We start from the raw sequence: 17,648 nt of genomic DNA, 5'->3' as shown, positions 1-17,648 counted from the left end.
TTATGGAATATAAAAATATTAATACATACCCTAAAACCTAAATTTTGAGTATTTCATCATAAAATCTAAAGATAAAAAACAGATAATATGATAAAAAGAAAATCTAAATACTGATAATAAATTAGAAAAAAATACAAAATATTTTTTTACCTCAAGATCTAAACCCTAAACATGCCCTAAACTTCAACATCCAACACTTATAACAAAATTTCAAAATGAAAATTTGTAATTTTCAAACTTTTTAATTTTGTAAGTTTATAATTATATAGTATATTTTTAAAATCTTAATTATAAAATTTAACTCCAAAACACTAAGTATGTTTTAGCCCTAAACTCAAAACACAATTAAAACTCTAATCTTTTTACAAACATATCCTATAATCTTAAAATTAAACTCAAATTTTCATTGTTTTAATCTTAAGTTATAACTTACAAAATATAAACCTTAAATCTTCAATTATATTATATACCCTAACCTAACTCTAAACATAAACCATATCTCCACTTAATAAAAAATAAAACCTAAATTTAATTTAAAAAAAACTTTATACAAGAAAACCTAAAATCAAACTTTAATCATTTAAAAAATCAAATCTGTAATTTAAATTCTAAACCTCAAACACCAAAGCTCAAATCTACACCCTACACCCTAAACCCTAAACCACATACCTCATATTAACATATAACATATATCATAAACATCAAATCTTAAAATTTTAAACAAATTATAATCCATATAAGATAAATATACTACTCAAACCTATATATAAAATTTCAAATTATACATTTACAAAATAAAATTAAACCACTAAATAACAAACAACAATATACAAAATAAAGAAATATTCTCATTCTCATTTTATTATTTCAATATTTTAGTCAATCATACAACTAATAAATAAATAAATACCAGATTTATATTTCTAATTTTAAATTATGATATCAGATTATTTAAAGTGTATATATTTTTTATAATAGCCATAAGTAAATAGAAAGATAACTTGTATTGTTTTTTTAGAGTCATTGATTGATTTAGATCAAAGGTCCAGAATCACTCATTTACCAATCCTCGCACTTTTTTTTTATTGGTCTATTTTGTTTATGGCGTGGATCAGCCTATATTCGATCCTACACCGTTAGATCAACTTAATCGAACGGACTATATGTTGTTTTCCTTTCCTTTTTCATTTTCCTTTTTTTTCTTACCCTGTTCCCTAATCTTTGTAATTCCCTTCTCCATTATCGGAAAGGTTTCTCCCATCGACACCACCATTCCTCCCTTCGATTCGTCGCACTCTTCACCACCACTACGGTTACCGACGTGCTCGTCACCACCACCACCACTGAGGCGCTCGTCACTACCACCACTCCGTTAGGAAACAAAGAGAAGACTCGAGATCTGGAGTCCGTCGACGAATCTCTCCAGGTCTTTGAGATTGCCCGCCAACAAGTCCATCAACGAATCTCTCAACAGTTCTCCGTCCCTCCCTTACCGGTTTAGTCTCTCATTGGAACACCATCATTTCGTTTTTTTTTTCTTCACACATATTTTACATTTAACTGCTTGATTGATTCTTCCTCCACACTCATACTTTGACATGGATTCTTTTGTAGATTTAAAAAATTATTAATCTTGGATGGGTTTGGATCACAAAGAAACTGAATCACCACCTGGAACTCTGTGTTTACATGCATTTTCAGATTTAACCCATGTTTCTCCGCTTGTGTTCTTATACCTTCTCAAAGAATGCTATATTCATGGTAAAAGTCCCAACCTTTACTGCTTTCTCTTTCAAAGTTCCACACTTGTGTTTATGATTTGATTGTAATTTCAGGAAGCCTCAAGGCAACAAAGAAGTTCCAAGAGTTGCAGCACCGAGTCCATCAAGTTCTCGCCAACGTATGTGTGTATGTTGGTGATGCAGTGGTTCGCGCGAAGATGCTACCAGGATTGGATTAGCTGGTGTGGTTAGGAGGCAGGCTGTGGCTAGGAGGACAGCAGATGGTGGTAGAGATATATAGAGAAGGAGACGGAGTAGAGGAAGACGTCGAGAAGAAAGAGGCAAAGCAGGAAGGAGGCGGCAGTAGAGAGATTAGGTTTAGGGGTAATTATGTTTAGATTTGGTTTAAGGTTAATTAGATTTTGGTTAATGGTTTCTGGTTTAGTTTACTTAATTTTTTTAAATGCTGGTTTAGTTTTGTAAAACTAATTTCATTTGTAAATTATTTTAATTAATAAATAAAATTCAATTTTAGTTTTAATTTTGGATTAATGTCAATATATATTGTAATTAAATTTTAATTTTAATGAATTAAAATTAATAATTATAAAATAGAAATGAGATATAATAGCATTATATCAATGTTGTTATAAAATATTTTGCAGCACTAAAAAGTCGCCTTAAAAAAATAAACCATAGCACGAATAAAATGCTGTAAAATATTAATTTATAGCACACGAATAAATGCTATTATATCTCTATTTTTTATAGCACACGAAAAACGCTATAATATGGGGGGGGGAGGTCTACCATAACTGCGGCTGTCAGAGCGTTTACAAAAACGCTACGAAATCCCTATAGTAGCGTTTTTCGGGTGCTACTAATACCAATATTTCTTGTAGTGCAGTTCTGGTTTATGTCGATGATATAATCATCGCAAGCAGCTGTGACAAAGCTACAGAGTTGCTGAAAACAGCTTTGAAGTCTTCTTTCAAACTCCGAGATTTGGGTCCTCTACGTTACTTTCTTGGTCTTGTGGTAGCTCGATCTTCTGCTGGAATCACCATCTGTCAACGAAAGTATGTTCTTGACCTCTTAACAGAGACTGGGTTACTCTGTTCAAAACCTTCTTCTATTCCAATGGACCCTAGCATCAAACTTTATCTTGAAGATGGTGAGCTTCTATCTGATGTGGAGTCTTATCGACGCCTTATTGGAAAGCTCTTGTATCTCACATTCACTCGTCCCGACATCACGTTTGCAGTACACAAACTGTGTCAGTTCACCTCAGTTCCACGCGTACCTCATCAGCAAGCTGCATACAAAGTCCTTCGCTACTTAAAAGGCTCCATTGGTCAAGGATTGTTCTACTCTGCACAGTCTGACTTAAAGCTCTCCGCTTTTGCTGATGCAGATTGGAGCACTTGCCCTGACACTCGTCGTAGCGTCTCAGGCTTTTGTATGTTCATTGGATCATCTTTGATATCTTGGAAGTCAAACAAACAAGATGTAGTGTCCAATTCTTCTGCTGAGTCCGAGTATCGCGCTATGTCTGATGCAGTACGAGAAATGCTATGGTTTCGCAATCTTCTTGAGGATTTTTGGATTGACATCTCCGAACCGGCTCCTCTCTACTGTGATAACACTGCAGCTCTCCACATAGCTAACAACTCTGTGTTCCATGAACGCACAAAGCACATGGAGAGAGCTTGCCACATAGTTCGGGAACGAGTGAAGATGGGACAGATCAAGACCCTGCATGTTCGGTCTGTGAATCAGCTTGCAGACTTGCTCACTAAACCTCTATATCCTAATCCTTTCCGACATCTCTTAGGCAAGTGGGGGAATATTGATATGTAATTGATTGTCGGTTATGTAAATCCGGTTTAGCAATTGTACATTGATACCCGGTTTGTCCCGATTAGAAAGTTACAACTGTATATAGTCATTTGACTACGATTAATGAAAGCTAATAGAAAGTATTCCTATTTTGTCTTTTCTCTCTCGAGTCTCTTTCACCATTATTATGCTCATAGAGTTTTCTCTTCATCCCTCATTCACTATTAGTGGCTCTGGCAACAGATCGAGTCGCCGCTTCAGGCGTAGTATCCGGAGCCAATGGAGGTGGCCGTTGTGAAGCCGGTGGGTGGCGCGTGGAGCCGGTGTATATATGTATAATATTTATATATATATTCATTATTTGTTTCCTGTATATTTTGTAATTTAATTAATAATTTTTTTTATATTTTGTGATTATTTTATTTACTTTTTTGAAAGTTATTTTTTTAAATTTTTTTTTTTTTAAAAACACGTTCTAGCCACGATTTATTTCGTAGCTACGATAGCCACATAATTCGTCTCCAATCGTAGCAAAATTTGCTACAGAAATTTCGTAGCAAAACGTGGCATTTTGCTATGATTTTTGATACGCGTCCTTTTTGCTACGCTCATATACGTACGTTTTTCATTTCGTAGCATTTCGTGGCTTTTGCTCTATATAGCTACGAAATTTTGATCGTACACACGAAAATTAACGTGGCTGTGGCAATGTTTTTTACTAGTGTTGATCACCTTGAGCAGGTTAGGAAGGACCATTAATCTCTATGTGCAAATACTGTGAAGATATTCAAACCAAGTCTCTGTTCGCAAACAATGTGAAGATGTTTATACTAGTCTTCACCGTATACATACATCAGTAGATTTTTATTTTTTTGTAACTTATACATCAGTAAGCTTTGGACCAACAAAAGACGTACATCAGCAAATATCAAGATTACATTAACAAAACCCTCCTGATGATAATTCCTGTTGGGTCGTTACGCCCAACAAAACAAAAGAGCAACAAAAACAATTGAAACAAAACAACCAAGAAAAAAACCTAATGAAATTACTTAGAAGGTGAGTCAAAGCCAAAATTGTCAGGTCAATGATATAGTATCTTGGGAAAATAAGTAGTGCAAAGAAGAACTTGTGAGCTCTAGTGCTTTTAACAAGTTCTTGGTGCAAGGCCTCTCCTGCGGATCCACCACGTTACAATGCAAAGCTAAGTTCATGACATGGAGAATCTCATGCTCATATACCGACATGTCTATGGATGAGTCGATCCAAGTGTGGCAATTGGAATATGAATCTTTAGCCCAGTTGACCAAATTTCCTCTGAGTCCAGATTCTATGTCCCCATCACCAGAGGGACGTCTACCGGTGATGAGATGAAGAAGGAGAATTCCAAAACCATATATGTCACTTTTATTTGTTACCTCCTTGTGCTCCCTCGTTTCTAAGTAAATAAACGAACACGACACTGATATTTAAAACAAATACAAATAAAGCACTTTTAACTAAACAAAAAAAATCACATTTTATATGTACATGTCTATATTCTAAACCCAGTTGCAAAGTTTCACAAATATTTCATTTTATTCTGAATTAAATTTTTTATTTTCTTTCTAAACTTAATTTTTATGTAATTTAATAATACTTCTGTTAGAAATTTGGAGGGTTTAAGTTCCATAACCAAAGGGATTATTTGCTAAATAAAAGATGTTTTTAGCAGATTTGGCAAAAGAAAAAAAATCATTATTATATGACATAGCGAGTTTCACGCAATCTAATTCTTGATTAACTAGAGTTCAATCCACGAGTATTTTTTCATTTTATAAACTTTGATATTATCATAAACTTTTTGAATATATAATTTATATTTTAGTGTTATGTATTGTATAATTATTAAATTTTATTGTTTAGATTTTTTATTACTTTATTAATATATATTGATTTTATGTATTTTACCTTTTTATTAGTTGTTATTACATTATTGACACTGATACAATTAATATATAATTTGAAATAATCAAATTAAGAATGTTCTTCAACATATGATTTTGAAAATATATATATAGCTGTAGAAATAAAATTTCAACATATGTTAATAAATTTATTTTGGTATAAAAATATTACGTACTTCAAAATTTTAACCCGTTAAATAAAAACAAAATTTTATTTCAATGAAGCATTTAAAAATTAAAATAAATAGGTTTTTACCAATTTAATATAATTTTGCATATTTATTTTTATAATACTTCTATTTTAATATAATGCATACATAATTTTAAATTTATAAAAAGTAGCATAGAGCTTTTTATTTTATAATGAATTTAATTAATATTATATTATTAATTACAAAACTAATTAATGTATTATTTAATTAAAAATATTTGAAAATTTTAGTAGGACTTTGTTAGAAATAAAAATAAAATTAAAATTTATAGTTAAAATTGATTTATTAATAATATTTTTATTAAATATTATGTCATATTATGTAATTAGTGAAATAAATCTATTAAGACTTCTTATGGTAGATAAAAATAGTACTGATCTTAAAACATTCGAAATTTATATTACTATTTTATTTAAAAGCACAATAAATTGTAGCAGGCCTTCGAAAATTGTAATTTTTTTTTTTTCGGAAATTGTAATTTTCTATGTTTTATTTCTTCTTTTATGGAAGAAAATGTTTTTATACACGTACATTTTAATTGAGATATCTTAACCGATTAATCTATTTTGTATAGATCCATTATATATTTGAAAAACAATTAAAATCGGAGGGAAAATAATTTAATTTGTTATATGTTTTTATGTACAGAAATATATTTGGGAAACAATATCTTGTAATTAGTACCTGGGGCCATGTAGACAGCATCCATGCAAACTAGACCCCGAAGACCGAGGAAGAGTCTTGGTTCATCCTTGACATCGACGACAATATTCTCCGGCGATAAATCACAGCCAACAAGTGCTGGAGAACACCGGCAATGTAAGAAACAAAGAGCTTCTGCGATTCCGGTCATTATCTGATACAACCTGGAAATCAGACTATATGAATTGATGAACTGAGGTTCAACCTGAAAACAAAGAAAATAGATTTTTATGAGTTTTTATAAAGCAAAACAGAAACAAATGCAAAGGGATGAGATGGTGATGATAATAAGAATAAAACAAGATAAATAAACAAAGGATATGATAGAATTAGGCTGCTGGATGTGTATCACTCTCAGCCTAATCAGTTGATGATTGAAGTGGATTGAGATGGTGCTTTGCTTGCTGGTTGTGTAACTCTCTCAAGCTTGGCAAATGAATGGGATGGAAGGATGGGGGGATTGAGGACGCCACAAGACACTATGGAAAGGAGTCTTGATAAGTCAAGGTGCTCTGGAGCTGCTTCTCACAAACTCTAAAGACTTCAAACAATAGTTTTAAGAAAACTAGAAAACTGAATAATTCTTATTACTTTCAAAGATGGGTGCTTTACAATGAAACAAAGACTAGAGCTTTATAGGCCCGACCAAGACAGACTCTAACAGTCATAAAATGATAAAAAGAAAGAAATAAAATTGAAATAAAAGTCTTGGAAGCAAAGGCTTTGATGGTTCCATGTAATCTTCCTTTAGCTTGATTTATGCCTTCTTCCAAATGGGAAACTTGTAAGGACTTGTATCTTGATAGCTTCTGGACGTGGCCATGATCTTGAAGTCTTCCTGATGTGTCTCTGAGTGTCCTTAATGAGTAATATGGCCGTTGGTCTTGAAAGATTTCAAGAAGAAACTCATTTAAGGCTTGTGGTGTCAAAGCTGCCAAATATGGAATGTTGGTGCAAGTGATGATCCTCCTGATCTCCTGGGTGCTGGTGCAGCTAAGGACGTCTTCCTTGTTTTCTGGTTGGTTTAGAGTGTCTCCTGGCTTCCATAGAAAGGTTTGGGTCGGACCAAATTGAATTGGTTGGCAACTTTCCCAAAATAATGTCGGTTTGATCGGTTTTGGGAAATTGATTGTATCTTGGTATTCCCTGAACCAATTCGCCTGATTCTAGACTCTCTGGATAGATAATAATTCCCTCTTGAAACCCATGATTTATTCTGGAAAGGGCCGCTTCATGGTTGGGCTGAAATCATCTTCTAAAGTCTGATACTCGCAACTGGATGGGCAGGAGAACCTCCAGTTTGTAAAATCCATAACTCCTTGGTCCGGTAAGGTTTTCTGGAAATTCCAATTGGTCTGGACTCCTTCGTGAGTGTAGAGTCCATTAAAATTTGTTTCACTCCAAAACTCCTTTTGGTTGTCGAGATATACGCCGTGGACTGGACCTATGTCGCTGGTACCTCCAAAGTGGCCGGTTTGGACTGCTTGGTTGACCTCTGGTTCAACCACTGGTTTGATGGCCGCATCATTCCCTCCCCCTTGTGAAGGTTTTGACCTCAAAACTGGATAACCTGATACACCACAATAGAGCAAGTCAGGTTTCATTCTCTTTTGAGATTCCAAAGTCTTACCTTGATATTGTTTCGGTTTGGGAATGGATTTTGCATCTGGTGGCTCTTCTTTGAAAAGATGGGAAATGATCACGCCTCTGGCCTTGGCATTGTCATTTCTTCTCTTCTGAAGCTGATGGTTCTCCACACTTTTGGAGCTGATGGTTCTGACCATCTTTGGGACTGATTCTTCAAGCAATAAAAGAGTATCCGGTGGGATATCTTTAAAGCTTTCTTCTTTGCTACCTGAAAAATTCTCAACATTCTGGGCAAAGACCAAATGAATTATATCTGATATAGGAGTTTCATAAACAGAATGTGATATGGTAGAATTTACCATAGGTGCATCAGCATGATGAAGAATTAAATTCTTCCTTGGACAGCTTTGGATTGGTGGCTGTCTTCCTTGCACCTTTTTACTTAGGTTGATATGATCATCTTCTGGTCTTATTCCTGGGTCAAAACTCTCTGGCAAATACAAGTGAGTCATATCTGAATAATCAAGTGTCATAGATGTTTTAAGATCAGAGAAACTTCCCTTGTTGAATTTGAATGGTACTAGTTCAGCATCACTTTTAAGGACAGCATCTATTGAACACATGGTTAAGGCTTCTTCTTGCAAGACTACATCACGAATTGGATTGCCCTTTTCTTTGCTTATACCTGGGTCAAAACATCTTGGCAAAGACAAGTGTATTATACCAAAGTAAAGGAATTTATAAACTGATGAAAACAAAGAACAAAGAACCTTACTTTCAGCTGTGGCAGCAAGAAATTTTATTTCTTTGTTTGGCTTGTTCTCACCTTGGTCTCCTGTACCTATTTCACTTTCCCTTGGACAAGAAAAGTGCATTAATCTTATCATGGAAATAATAATAGCTTTCTGATCTATAGTGAAATTTACCTCAGCTTGTGGCACTTGAACAATTCTTTGTTCAGATTTTGGTTTCCACTTGTGGTGTGGATTTTGATTGAGCTCATGGTCTGGCTCGGCCCTTGGCACTTCAGTAAGCATAGAGCTCTCATCTGGTATCCCTGTACCAAGAATATAAAAATTTAAACTAGTATCTAAAGGTGATGTTAAATACTTACCTTGGTTTGATACTTTGGTTACTGGTTTTGCTTCTTTAAGAAACAAATCATTTCTTCCAGCCTCACTTATGGATTCCTCCTCTTTAGCAATGCCATGCTGGTAGAATAGATCTTCCCTTTTAAGTTCTTGCTCCTTATTCCCTGATACAATACCCTTTGACAAAGACAAGTGCATTATACAAGAACTTGGAAGCAACAAATCAGATTGAATAAAACTATCACTTATTTTAAAATTTTCAGTTTTAGTTTCTAGTGATGTTTCTTTCAATACTTGCTTAGTTGGGCAAGCTTCAACAAGGTGGTCTATTTTAAAACATGTCTGATCTTTCAGAATTTTAAAATCTGAAGACTTACCTTGGCTTGATGTGTCCTCCTCTTTGGGTTCTAAAATCTCCTTGTTCCTTGGACATAATTCTTTTTGAACTTTTGATTCAAACAAGGATGTGGATTTCGGATTTTTCTGGACCTCAGGACCTGTCTTAACATTCTTTGACAAAGACAAGTGACTTATACCAGTGGGAGATGATTCATAAACCAATTTATCAAGTATAGGACTTACCATAGCCTTTACTTGAACACTTTCATGTTCTGGTTTTGGAGTTGGCTTGCACAGCATGTATGGACTGATGCCCTTAGTCTCCTTCATGGTCACTGGGTTGTCACTTTTCTGGTCTAGGCATTGGACAATGGCGTGCCCCTGGTTTGGTTGCAAGTTGGCTTGTTGAGGCCAGCCTCTCTTACTCTCTTGTGCAACAACCTTTCTAGCTTCTTTGGAACCATGAGTTGGATACCTCCTTGGATAAAGTTCCTTAATTTCAGAACTTGTAAACTCTGGTGCAAACTCATGTCTCATGGCTTCCTTAAGAGCTCTCCATGTTTTGATAGTTGGCTCCTTGTAAAACCTCCTATCATCTTCTTCTTGTACCCACCATTTGAAGGCTTCTTCTCTAAGTAGATCAGTGGCATAAGCTAGCCTCTCTTCCTTCATGATGTTGTTGTAATGAAACCATTCATCAAGGTTTCTCTCCCATCTAAGATAACCTCTTTTTCATGAAAATTTAAAGAGTTCAATTTTATCAGCAAAAGAGTTATATTCAAACCGAGAATTAACAACATGATGGTTGTGGGTTTTAGAAATTGGGGTTTGATTGATCCTTGAAGGATCTGGTGGTTTGGGCTCGACATAGACAGCCTCTGGTGCATCTCCAAAACTTCTTTTTCCTTTATGAGGACGTTGGCCTTGTGCCTTGTTTCTTTTCTCCAGCTGAGCAATCTGTTCTTGTACACCTTTCATAGCAGCTAATAGCTGTTTTTGAGAGGCCAGTAAAGCTTGGCATTGTGCTGCTACTTCCATTTCTTCCTGAAAGCAATCTCAAAGATCAAGTGAAGAAGATATGGGAAGTATTGGTCGGACCAAATGAATTAATGCAAGCTATTGAAATCTAAACCGAGAAAATATGCTAATTTGAACCGAAATGAAATAAAATATGCAAAAATGATTTTTCTTTTGGTTTTCTGGATGCAAACTCGAAATGAAACAAAAATGAATGACAATTAACACAAATGAAAAGAAAATATGGAAAGAAAACTAATGCTGATTTTTTTTGAATTTTCAGATTTGATATGGAAACAACTTAAAATGCAGAATTTTGTTTTTTGAACTTTTTCAAATGGAAACAAATAAATGCAAACACTTTTTTTTTAAATGCAAATATCAAAATGATGAATCAAATATGATATGCACGAAATTAAAATGATATGGCTTCTTTTTTTTTAACTTTGCAATGCAAGAATCAAAATAATGCAAAATGCAGATTTTTATTTTTTTGAAATGAATGCACAAAATCTAAAAATGGCAAGGGGGAGCTGGGCAATGAGTGCAAACAAGCTAATGAAAAAAAATTGAATCCTAGATGATCTACACGAAAATAAACTTGTCTTCCTCTTTTTATAAATTTTTTTTTGAATGCAACAAGAACACAAAAAATGCAGAAACTGTTTTTATGGCTTTTTGATTTATAAATGCAAAACAAATGCAAGCAAATATGAAATGCAAGGATAGATATCACCTTAGTCAGGAGCTTGAGCTCTGATACCAAATGATACAGCCTGGAAATCAGACTATATGAATTGATGAACTGAGGTTCAACCTGAAAACAAAAAAAGATAGATTTTTATGAGTTTTTATAAAGCAAAACAGAAACAAATGCAAAGGGATGAGATGCTGATGATAATAAGAATAAAACAAGATAAATAACAAAGGATAGGATGGAATTAGGCTGCTGGATGTGTATCACTCTCAGCCTAATCAGTTGATGATTGAAGTGGATTGAGATGGTGCTTTGCTTGCTGGTTGTGTAATTCTCTCAAGCTTGGCAAATGAATGGGATGGAAGGATGGGGGGATTGAGGACGCCACAAGACACTATGGAAAGGAGTCTTGATAAGTCAAGGTGCTCTGGAGCTGCTTCTCACAAACTCTAAAGACTTCAAACAATAGTTTTAAGAAAACTAGAAAACTGAATAATTCTTATTACTTTCAAAGATGGGTGCTTTACAATGAAACAAAGACTAGAGCTTTATAGGCTCGACCAAGACAGACTCTAACAGTCATAAAATGATAAAAGGAAAGAAATAAAATTGAAATAAAAGTCTTGGAAGCAAAGGCTTTGATGGTTCCATGTAATCTTCCTTTAGCTTGATTTATGCCTTCTTCCAAATGGGAAACTTGTAAGGACTTGTATCTTGATAGCTTCTGGACGTGGCCATGATCTTGAAGTCTTCCTGATGTGTCTCTGAGTGTCCTTAATGAGTAATATGGCCGTTGGTCTTGAAAGATTTCAAGAAGAAACTCATTTAAGGCTTGTGGTGTCAAAGCTGCCAAATATGGAATGTTGGTGCAAGTGATGATCCTCCTGATCTCCTGGGTGCTGGTGCAGCTAAGGACGTCTTCCTTGTCTTCTGGTTGGCTTAGAGTGTCTCCTGGCTTCCATAGAAAGGTTTGGGTCGGACCAAATTGAATTGGTTGGCAACTTTCCCAAAATAATGTCTGTTTGATCGGTTTTGGGAAATTGATTGTATCTTGGTATTCCCTGAACCAATTCGCCTGATTCTGGACTCTCTGGATAGATAATAATTCCCTCTTGAAACCCATGATTGATTCTGGAAAGGGCCGCTTCATGGTTGGGCTGAAATCATCTTCTAAAGTCTGATACTCGCAACTGGATGGGCTGGAGAACCTCCAGTTTGTAAAATCCATAACTCCTTGGTCCGGTAAGCTTTTCTGGAAATTCCAATTGTTCTGGACTCCTTCTTGAGTGTAGAGTCCATTAAAATTTGTTTTACTCCAAAACTCCTTTTGGTTGTCGAGATATACGCCGTGGACTGGACCTATGTCGCTGGTACCTCCAAAGTGGCCGGTTTGGACTGCTTGGTTGACCTCTGGTTCAACCACTGGTTTGATGGCCGCATCATTATATTTTTTACGTCTCTCCCAACTCAAACCATTCAAAATGTGGCTCAGTCGTTTACCTTCGACGTTCTCATGAATCAAGTATGCCACTTCTTCCAACCGGCACGTCACCACTAGCTTAATAATGTTCCTGTGCTCCGGAAGTTTCACAATTTCGGATATGTTAGGAAGAGAATCATACTTCTTGACCTTCTTAATAACGAACTTCACGCCGTTTTTATCAACAAAAATGTTTTCATTTTTGAGAGACGATAGAATCGCGTTTACTGTAAGCGATTTGATGAATCTTGAATCGAAGAACTGAATTTCCCACTTTGTACCATCTTCTTGTTCAACTTTCTTGACCTCTAAAACGTTGTGCTTCATTTGAAAGACAAGAGAGATAAAGAAACCGGAGAGAACGACGGCCAAGAAGGCTACAAAGGTCAGCATGACTACAAACCACCAACTATTTGTACTTCTCTTTCTTACCACGCTGCAAGGAGGTACAATGCTAACGTTATTTTCACCGCAGAGATTGTTATTACCGGCGACCGCTGTTGCGTTTATGGCAAGAAAAGCTCCGGTTAAAGGTAAGCTTCCGTGAAGATGATTATGAGAGATGTTGACTTGTACAAGAGACTCGATGTTTCCTAGATTCTTGGGAATCTCGCCTGATAATTGGTTGCCAGACAAGTCAAGATCGCTGAGAACTGGAAAATCCGAAAAACTTGAAGGAATTTCCCCGGTAAGATTGTTGTGGCTCATGTCAAGGCTGACTAGTTTCTTGCAAGAAGACAATTCACTTGGGATCACTCCAGTGATCTCGTTATAGCTTATATCCAAATTCATAAGTTCCGTGAACGTCATGAGCTCTACTGGAACTAGTCCAGATATTATGTTCCCTGATAAATCAAGCTTCTTGAGTCTCTTGCTTCTAGAAAGATCAGGTAATTCACCAGAGAATTTGTTCTTCCCGAGATTTAACATCTCAAGCTGTGGCATGTTGAATATTCCCAGGTTACCTCGGAGGTTGTTGTTTGATAAGTCCAAGAAGTTAACTAGTTGCAACTCGTTGAACCCTCGAGGTAACTTGCCTGATAAGTTATTGTTTTGAAGCCTCACTCGCTCTAAGCTCTGGCACTTGCCTAAACTCTGCGGGATGACGCCGTGGAGAGAGTTAGAGAAGAGGATGAGCTTGGTGAGTTGGCCAGAGTCACAGAGAGTGTCAGGCAGTTTTCCGGTGAGATTGTTGGTAGAAAGATCAAGAACAGTGAGGTTTGTAACATCCCTATCCCGGACCTTATATTTTTTTTAATAGGAACGGGCTTCTCTATGGCCCGATTGCCTAAAAACCTAGGTCTCCTCCTCCTTTCCCTATAAAAAGAGTTGCAGCCTCCTTCTTCTCTCCTTATATCTATGCTTCTATTATGGTTCTTATCGGATCTTTACTTGCATGATGTCTTCGCCAGCCAGTGGTGACCATGGTGACAGCCCTGATCGTAGTGGACCAGAAAAGTCGGGCCAGTTCGACATCCGGACTCCACGCATCGTAGCGGGAAGAGTGGTACCTAGGTGGGGGCCTTCATTGCCGACGTTCGAGCGCCGGACTAGGCAGTGTGAATGGGTGGAGGATCTGATGTGTGGGGATATTCGGTATGCTCGAGCATCGACTAAGTATCAGTTGGAGGAAATTTCGGGTAAGCGAGGATGGGGTCGGCCAAGGAAAGAGAAAAAAAAAACCAGTGTCAGATATGGAGTGGGTTCCTGAGCCGCTTGTTGAGGAGCCTTCCAAGAAGAAGCGGAGACGTCCGCGCAAGTTCTCAGCCCCGAAGAGAGACGCCTTCGAAGAAAGTCAGGAACTCATCTAAAGTCACCGACTTTTCTCAACCCTTTGCCGTCAGCAACATGCTCGAGGCTCTAGACGGTGGTAAGTTCGGGAGCGTTACTAAAGAGTTGGAAGAGGTGGCTAACTTGAGGTTGGAGCTGGTGAAGCGTTGCATCTGGTTGTATCCGTCGCTTGCCCATACTGTGTTTAGAGCAGGAGCAGTAGCAGTAGAGGATGGTCAAGGAGAGCTTATGAGTTTGGAGAATCAGCTGGCTTTGGATTGTGTGATTGACTTGGATGATGATGGTTCGAAGAAGGCTCTCTGTGTGGTTCCTTCCACTGAGATTGTTATTCTTGATTCTGATGATGTGATGAAGATGCTGCGAAAAGCCCAAGTATCCGTTTCAGTCAAGTCTTGTGCAGCATCAGAAGAGTCAAGGTGATGTGGTGCCGTGTGACGCCGCAGTCCGCCTTTGAGGAGGTTGTTTTGGAGAAGGGAAGGAGATGTCTTGTGCCATTACTGCGTTGGTGGAGGGACAAAGTAGCAGAGACAACCTCCTTGCTATAGAAAATTTTGGGTCAACGATAAGGGTGTCTATGTGGGCGTTGAGGATGATGGAAGGTGGTATTGAGTCTGAAAGCAGCAGATGAGGATCTTGGTAATATCTGGAATAAAATGGCCATGTCAATAGTGTGTTCCAAGGATGCAGAGACCTCACGCAATGAATCAAAGACCGATTGAAGTGGAAGACTGTGAGCACTCCTTCATACTAAAGACGACATGGGTTATGTTTGCCGTGTCTGCGAATTATTGACAAAAGCATCTCAGATATTGTTGATGTGAACTTCAGTAAAGCGAAAAAGAAGCACGAGAACATATGCTTCCGAATCTCGGAATAAAAGTTTGGGACCAGATTTTGAGATTAAGTTATCTGCAGAAGGGCGGATGATAGGTGGGCTTCCTGCTCATCCGACGCATGCTAGCAAGATGAAGCCTCATCAAATTGAGTATTCCCAATTCCTTTGCAGCAACTTAGTAGCAGTTGAGCCAGGGGGTTGTATCATGGCTCATGACCCAGGTCAGAAAACCTTCATGATCATCAGTTTCATGCGAAGCATCTGTGTCTGGAAGTTCCTTAAGTCGTTGTTTGAGTTTAAGAGTGTCTTCTCGATTCAGTCGGAGAGAGTTAAATCTGGGTTTTCGTTCGGTGTTGAGAAGCTCTAGAACCATGTATGCTTGATCGAAGTGGGGGAGAACTACAGACAAAGCGAAGAAGACCTATGAAACCTCGAAGCAAGTAGTACGCCTGAAGTGTCATGGGAGCAGTATAAAGCCGCAGCGAGTTAGAACCAAGGGGTATCATGGAATTCAGGAACCGTTGGAAAAAAAAAAAATATGGTGCTCGTGAACTGCTTGGGTAAGGATGTTAAGAAATGGAGTTCCACGAGCTGAATTCGGGGGCCGAATTCCATTAAGTGGGGGAGTTTGTAAACATCCCTATCCCGGACCTAATATTTTTTTAAATAGGAACGGGCTTCTCTATGGCCCGATTGCCTAAAAAACCTAGGTCTCCTCCTCCTTTCCCTATAAAAAGAGTTGCAGCCTCCTTCTTCTCTCCATCAGAAACAGAAGCGAAGCCCTGCAGAGATTCCCGAGACTGGAGCCCTAGCCGTCAAGCCTCTTTTCCCTGCGCCGCCGTCCCTCTCTTCTCTTCTTTTTCTCTCTCCACGCGTCTCTCTCTCGCTGTCCGCCTTCTCTCCTCGGCGAGCAGTCGTGGTGTGGTGGTGGTGGTGGTGTAGCCTGATCGGTGGTGTGTGACGGATCTGATCTCGTTTCCCTTGTCTCTTATTCCAGATCCATGGCCTAGGTGTGGTTGTGGAGACACTTATAGTACGATTCAGGAGATTCTAGGCTGCGAGTCATGGCTCTTTGGATAGATCTCGTTTCCAAGGAATCTGTAGCAGCAAACGGAATCGATATCGGAGTTGTACAGCAAAAGTTGTAGACGTTGCTTCTTGACCAAGAATAAGCTTAAGCTGTAGCGATGCAGATACAGTTCCGATCAGTTTCAGCGTAAAGACCAAACGGCCGACCTAAACGAAAGCTTACAATCTGGAAATTTTGTAAGTAAGTAATGATTCTTTTATCTATCATCTCCAACCAGCGGATCGTCATTTAGAGTTGTTATCTGAGAATTATGCATGTTTTCGTGAGAGGTGTTGGTGCAGTCTGCGTTCGTGACCCGTCTAAGTGTGAAGCCATTTTGTTTAATCAAATGGTATCGATCGGAGTAAAATCGGTTCACTGTCTATGACTGAGGACATTTAGTACTACATTCTGACGGACGGATTGAAAAGTTAACGGTCATTTCTTGAGATATTCATTGTTTTCTCTAGGGTTCAGTTCTGCCAGAATCATCATATTCATTTATTTTCAGAATTGCTGTTTTTTAGAGCCGTCAAGATCCATTCTGTGTTTTCTCAGATTTCTTCAAATCCGTGGCAAAGGTGAGGTGATCCGAACCCAGTTTTCTCCCAAGTCCTTTATATAATCATGTTGGATCTAGGATTGATTAAGCTCTTGAGTGAAAGTATTAGGGTGTTAGTTCATGATGGATCTAGGCTGTTAGATGCATGAACCATGTTGCATAAGAACTCTCATACTGTTTAAAAGGGACATTAATAGACTGCCTTGTGTTGATGTGGCTAATACATGAATGATTGCTTATGTGTTTCTTTGTCCCATGTGTTGGTAGAGAGATTTTCTCTTAGCAGCTTGTTTAATGGCTGTTCATATTACTCTTGTGCTAAGTGACTGGTGTGTGGCACCGATAACGGGTGGCGTCTTGGGTATGAGTATGAGTAAGAGTCTAAGTGTAAGTGAATGAGTAAGTGAAAGAGGAAGTGTAAGTATGAGTAAGAGAATGAGAATGTGAAAGTGGAAGTGTCAATGAACCTTGTTGTTAGTCCTGCCTGGACCACCGAGAACGGGTGGGCGTCTAGAGTCTAGGGTGTGAGGTGTGTGAGGTGAGATGTACGCGCGAGGGCCGATATAAAATAAGCAAGTAAAGGTAACCGCGCGAGGGCGGGATATAAATAAGCAAGTGTAGTGGCGCCTTAGGATCGAGTCAAGCCGAGTAGTGGCTGTGTCAGGCTATTATGGCCGGGGGCAGACAGAAGCAAGGTGGCCCAACGTGCTGCAATCCGGGTAGCCTCTAGGAAGCTGGGCGGGCTGGATGCTCGAAAGAG

General features: G+C 37.8%; 1 protein-coding gene, 1 long non-coding RNA gene and 1 pseudogene across 2 annotated transcripts; 2 read left to right on the top strand and 1 right to left on the bottom strand.

The window, feature by feature from the left end:
• The first annotated feature begins 1,234 nt into the window (after window positions 1-1,234).
• Window positions 1,235-2,262, top strand: LOC130504644 (uncharacterized). Its single transcript, XR_008941352.1, has 2 exons — window positions 1,235-1,761; window positions 1,836-2,262. It is a non-coding gene; the product is annotated as an uncharacterized LOC130504644 (long non-coding RNA).
• A 2,382-nt stretch (window positions 2,263-4,644) lies between these two features.
• On the bottom strand, window positions 4,645-14,122 carry LOC108858550 (leucine-rich repeat receptor-like serine/threonine-protein kinase SKM1). Its single transcript, XM_056999266.1, is given in 6 exon segments — window positions 4,645-4,681; window positions 4,683-4,998; window positions 6,403-6,574; window positions 11,056-11,063; window positions 12,607-13,879; window positions 14,024-14,122. Coding segments are annotated over 6 exon segments (1,905 nt in total).
• Window positions 14,032-15,624, top strand: LOC130504645 (protein CHROMATIN REMODELING 35-like; annotated as a pseudogene).
• The last annotated feature ends 2,024 nt before the right edge of the window (window positions 15,625-17,648 follow it).

The sequence above is a fragment of the Raphanus sativus genome, unplaced genomic scaffold (assembly GCF_000801105.2).
Source record: "Raphanus sativus cultivar WK10039 unplaced genomic scaffold, ASM80110v3 Scaffold1715, whole genome shotgun sequence".
In the NCBI taxonomy this organism is placed as follows: Eukaryota; Viridiplantae; Streptophyta; class Magnoliopsida; order Brassicales; family Brassicaceae; genus Raphanus; species Raphanus sativus.
This window is presented reverse-complemented; position numbering and strand designations above follow the sequence as displayed.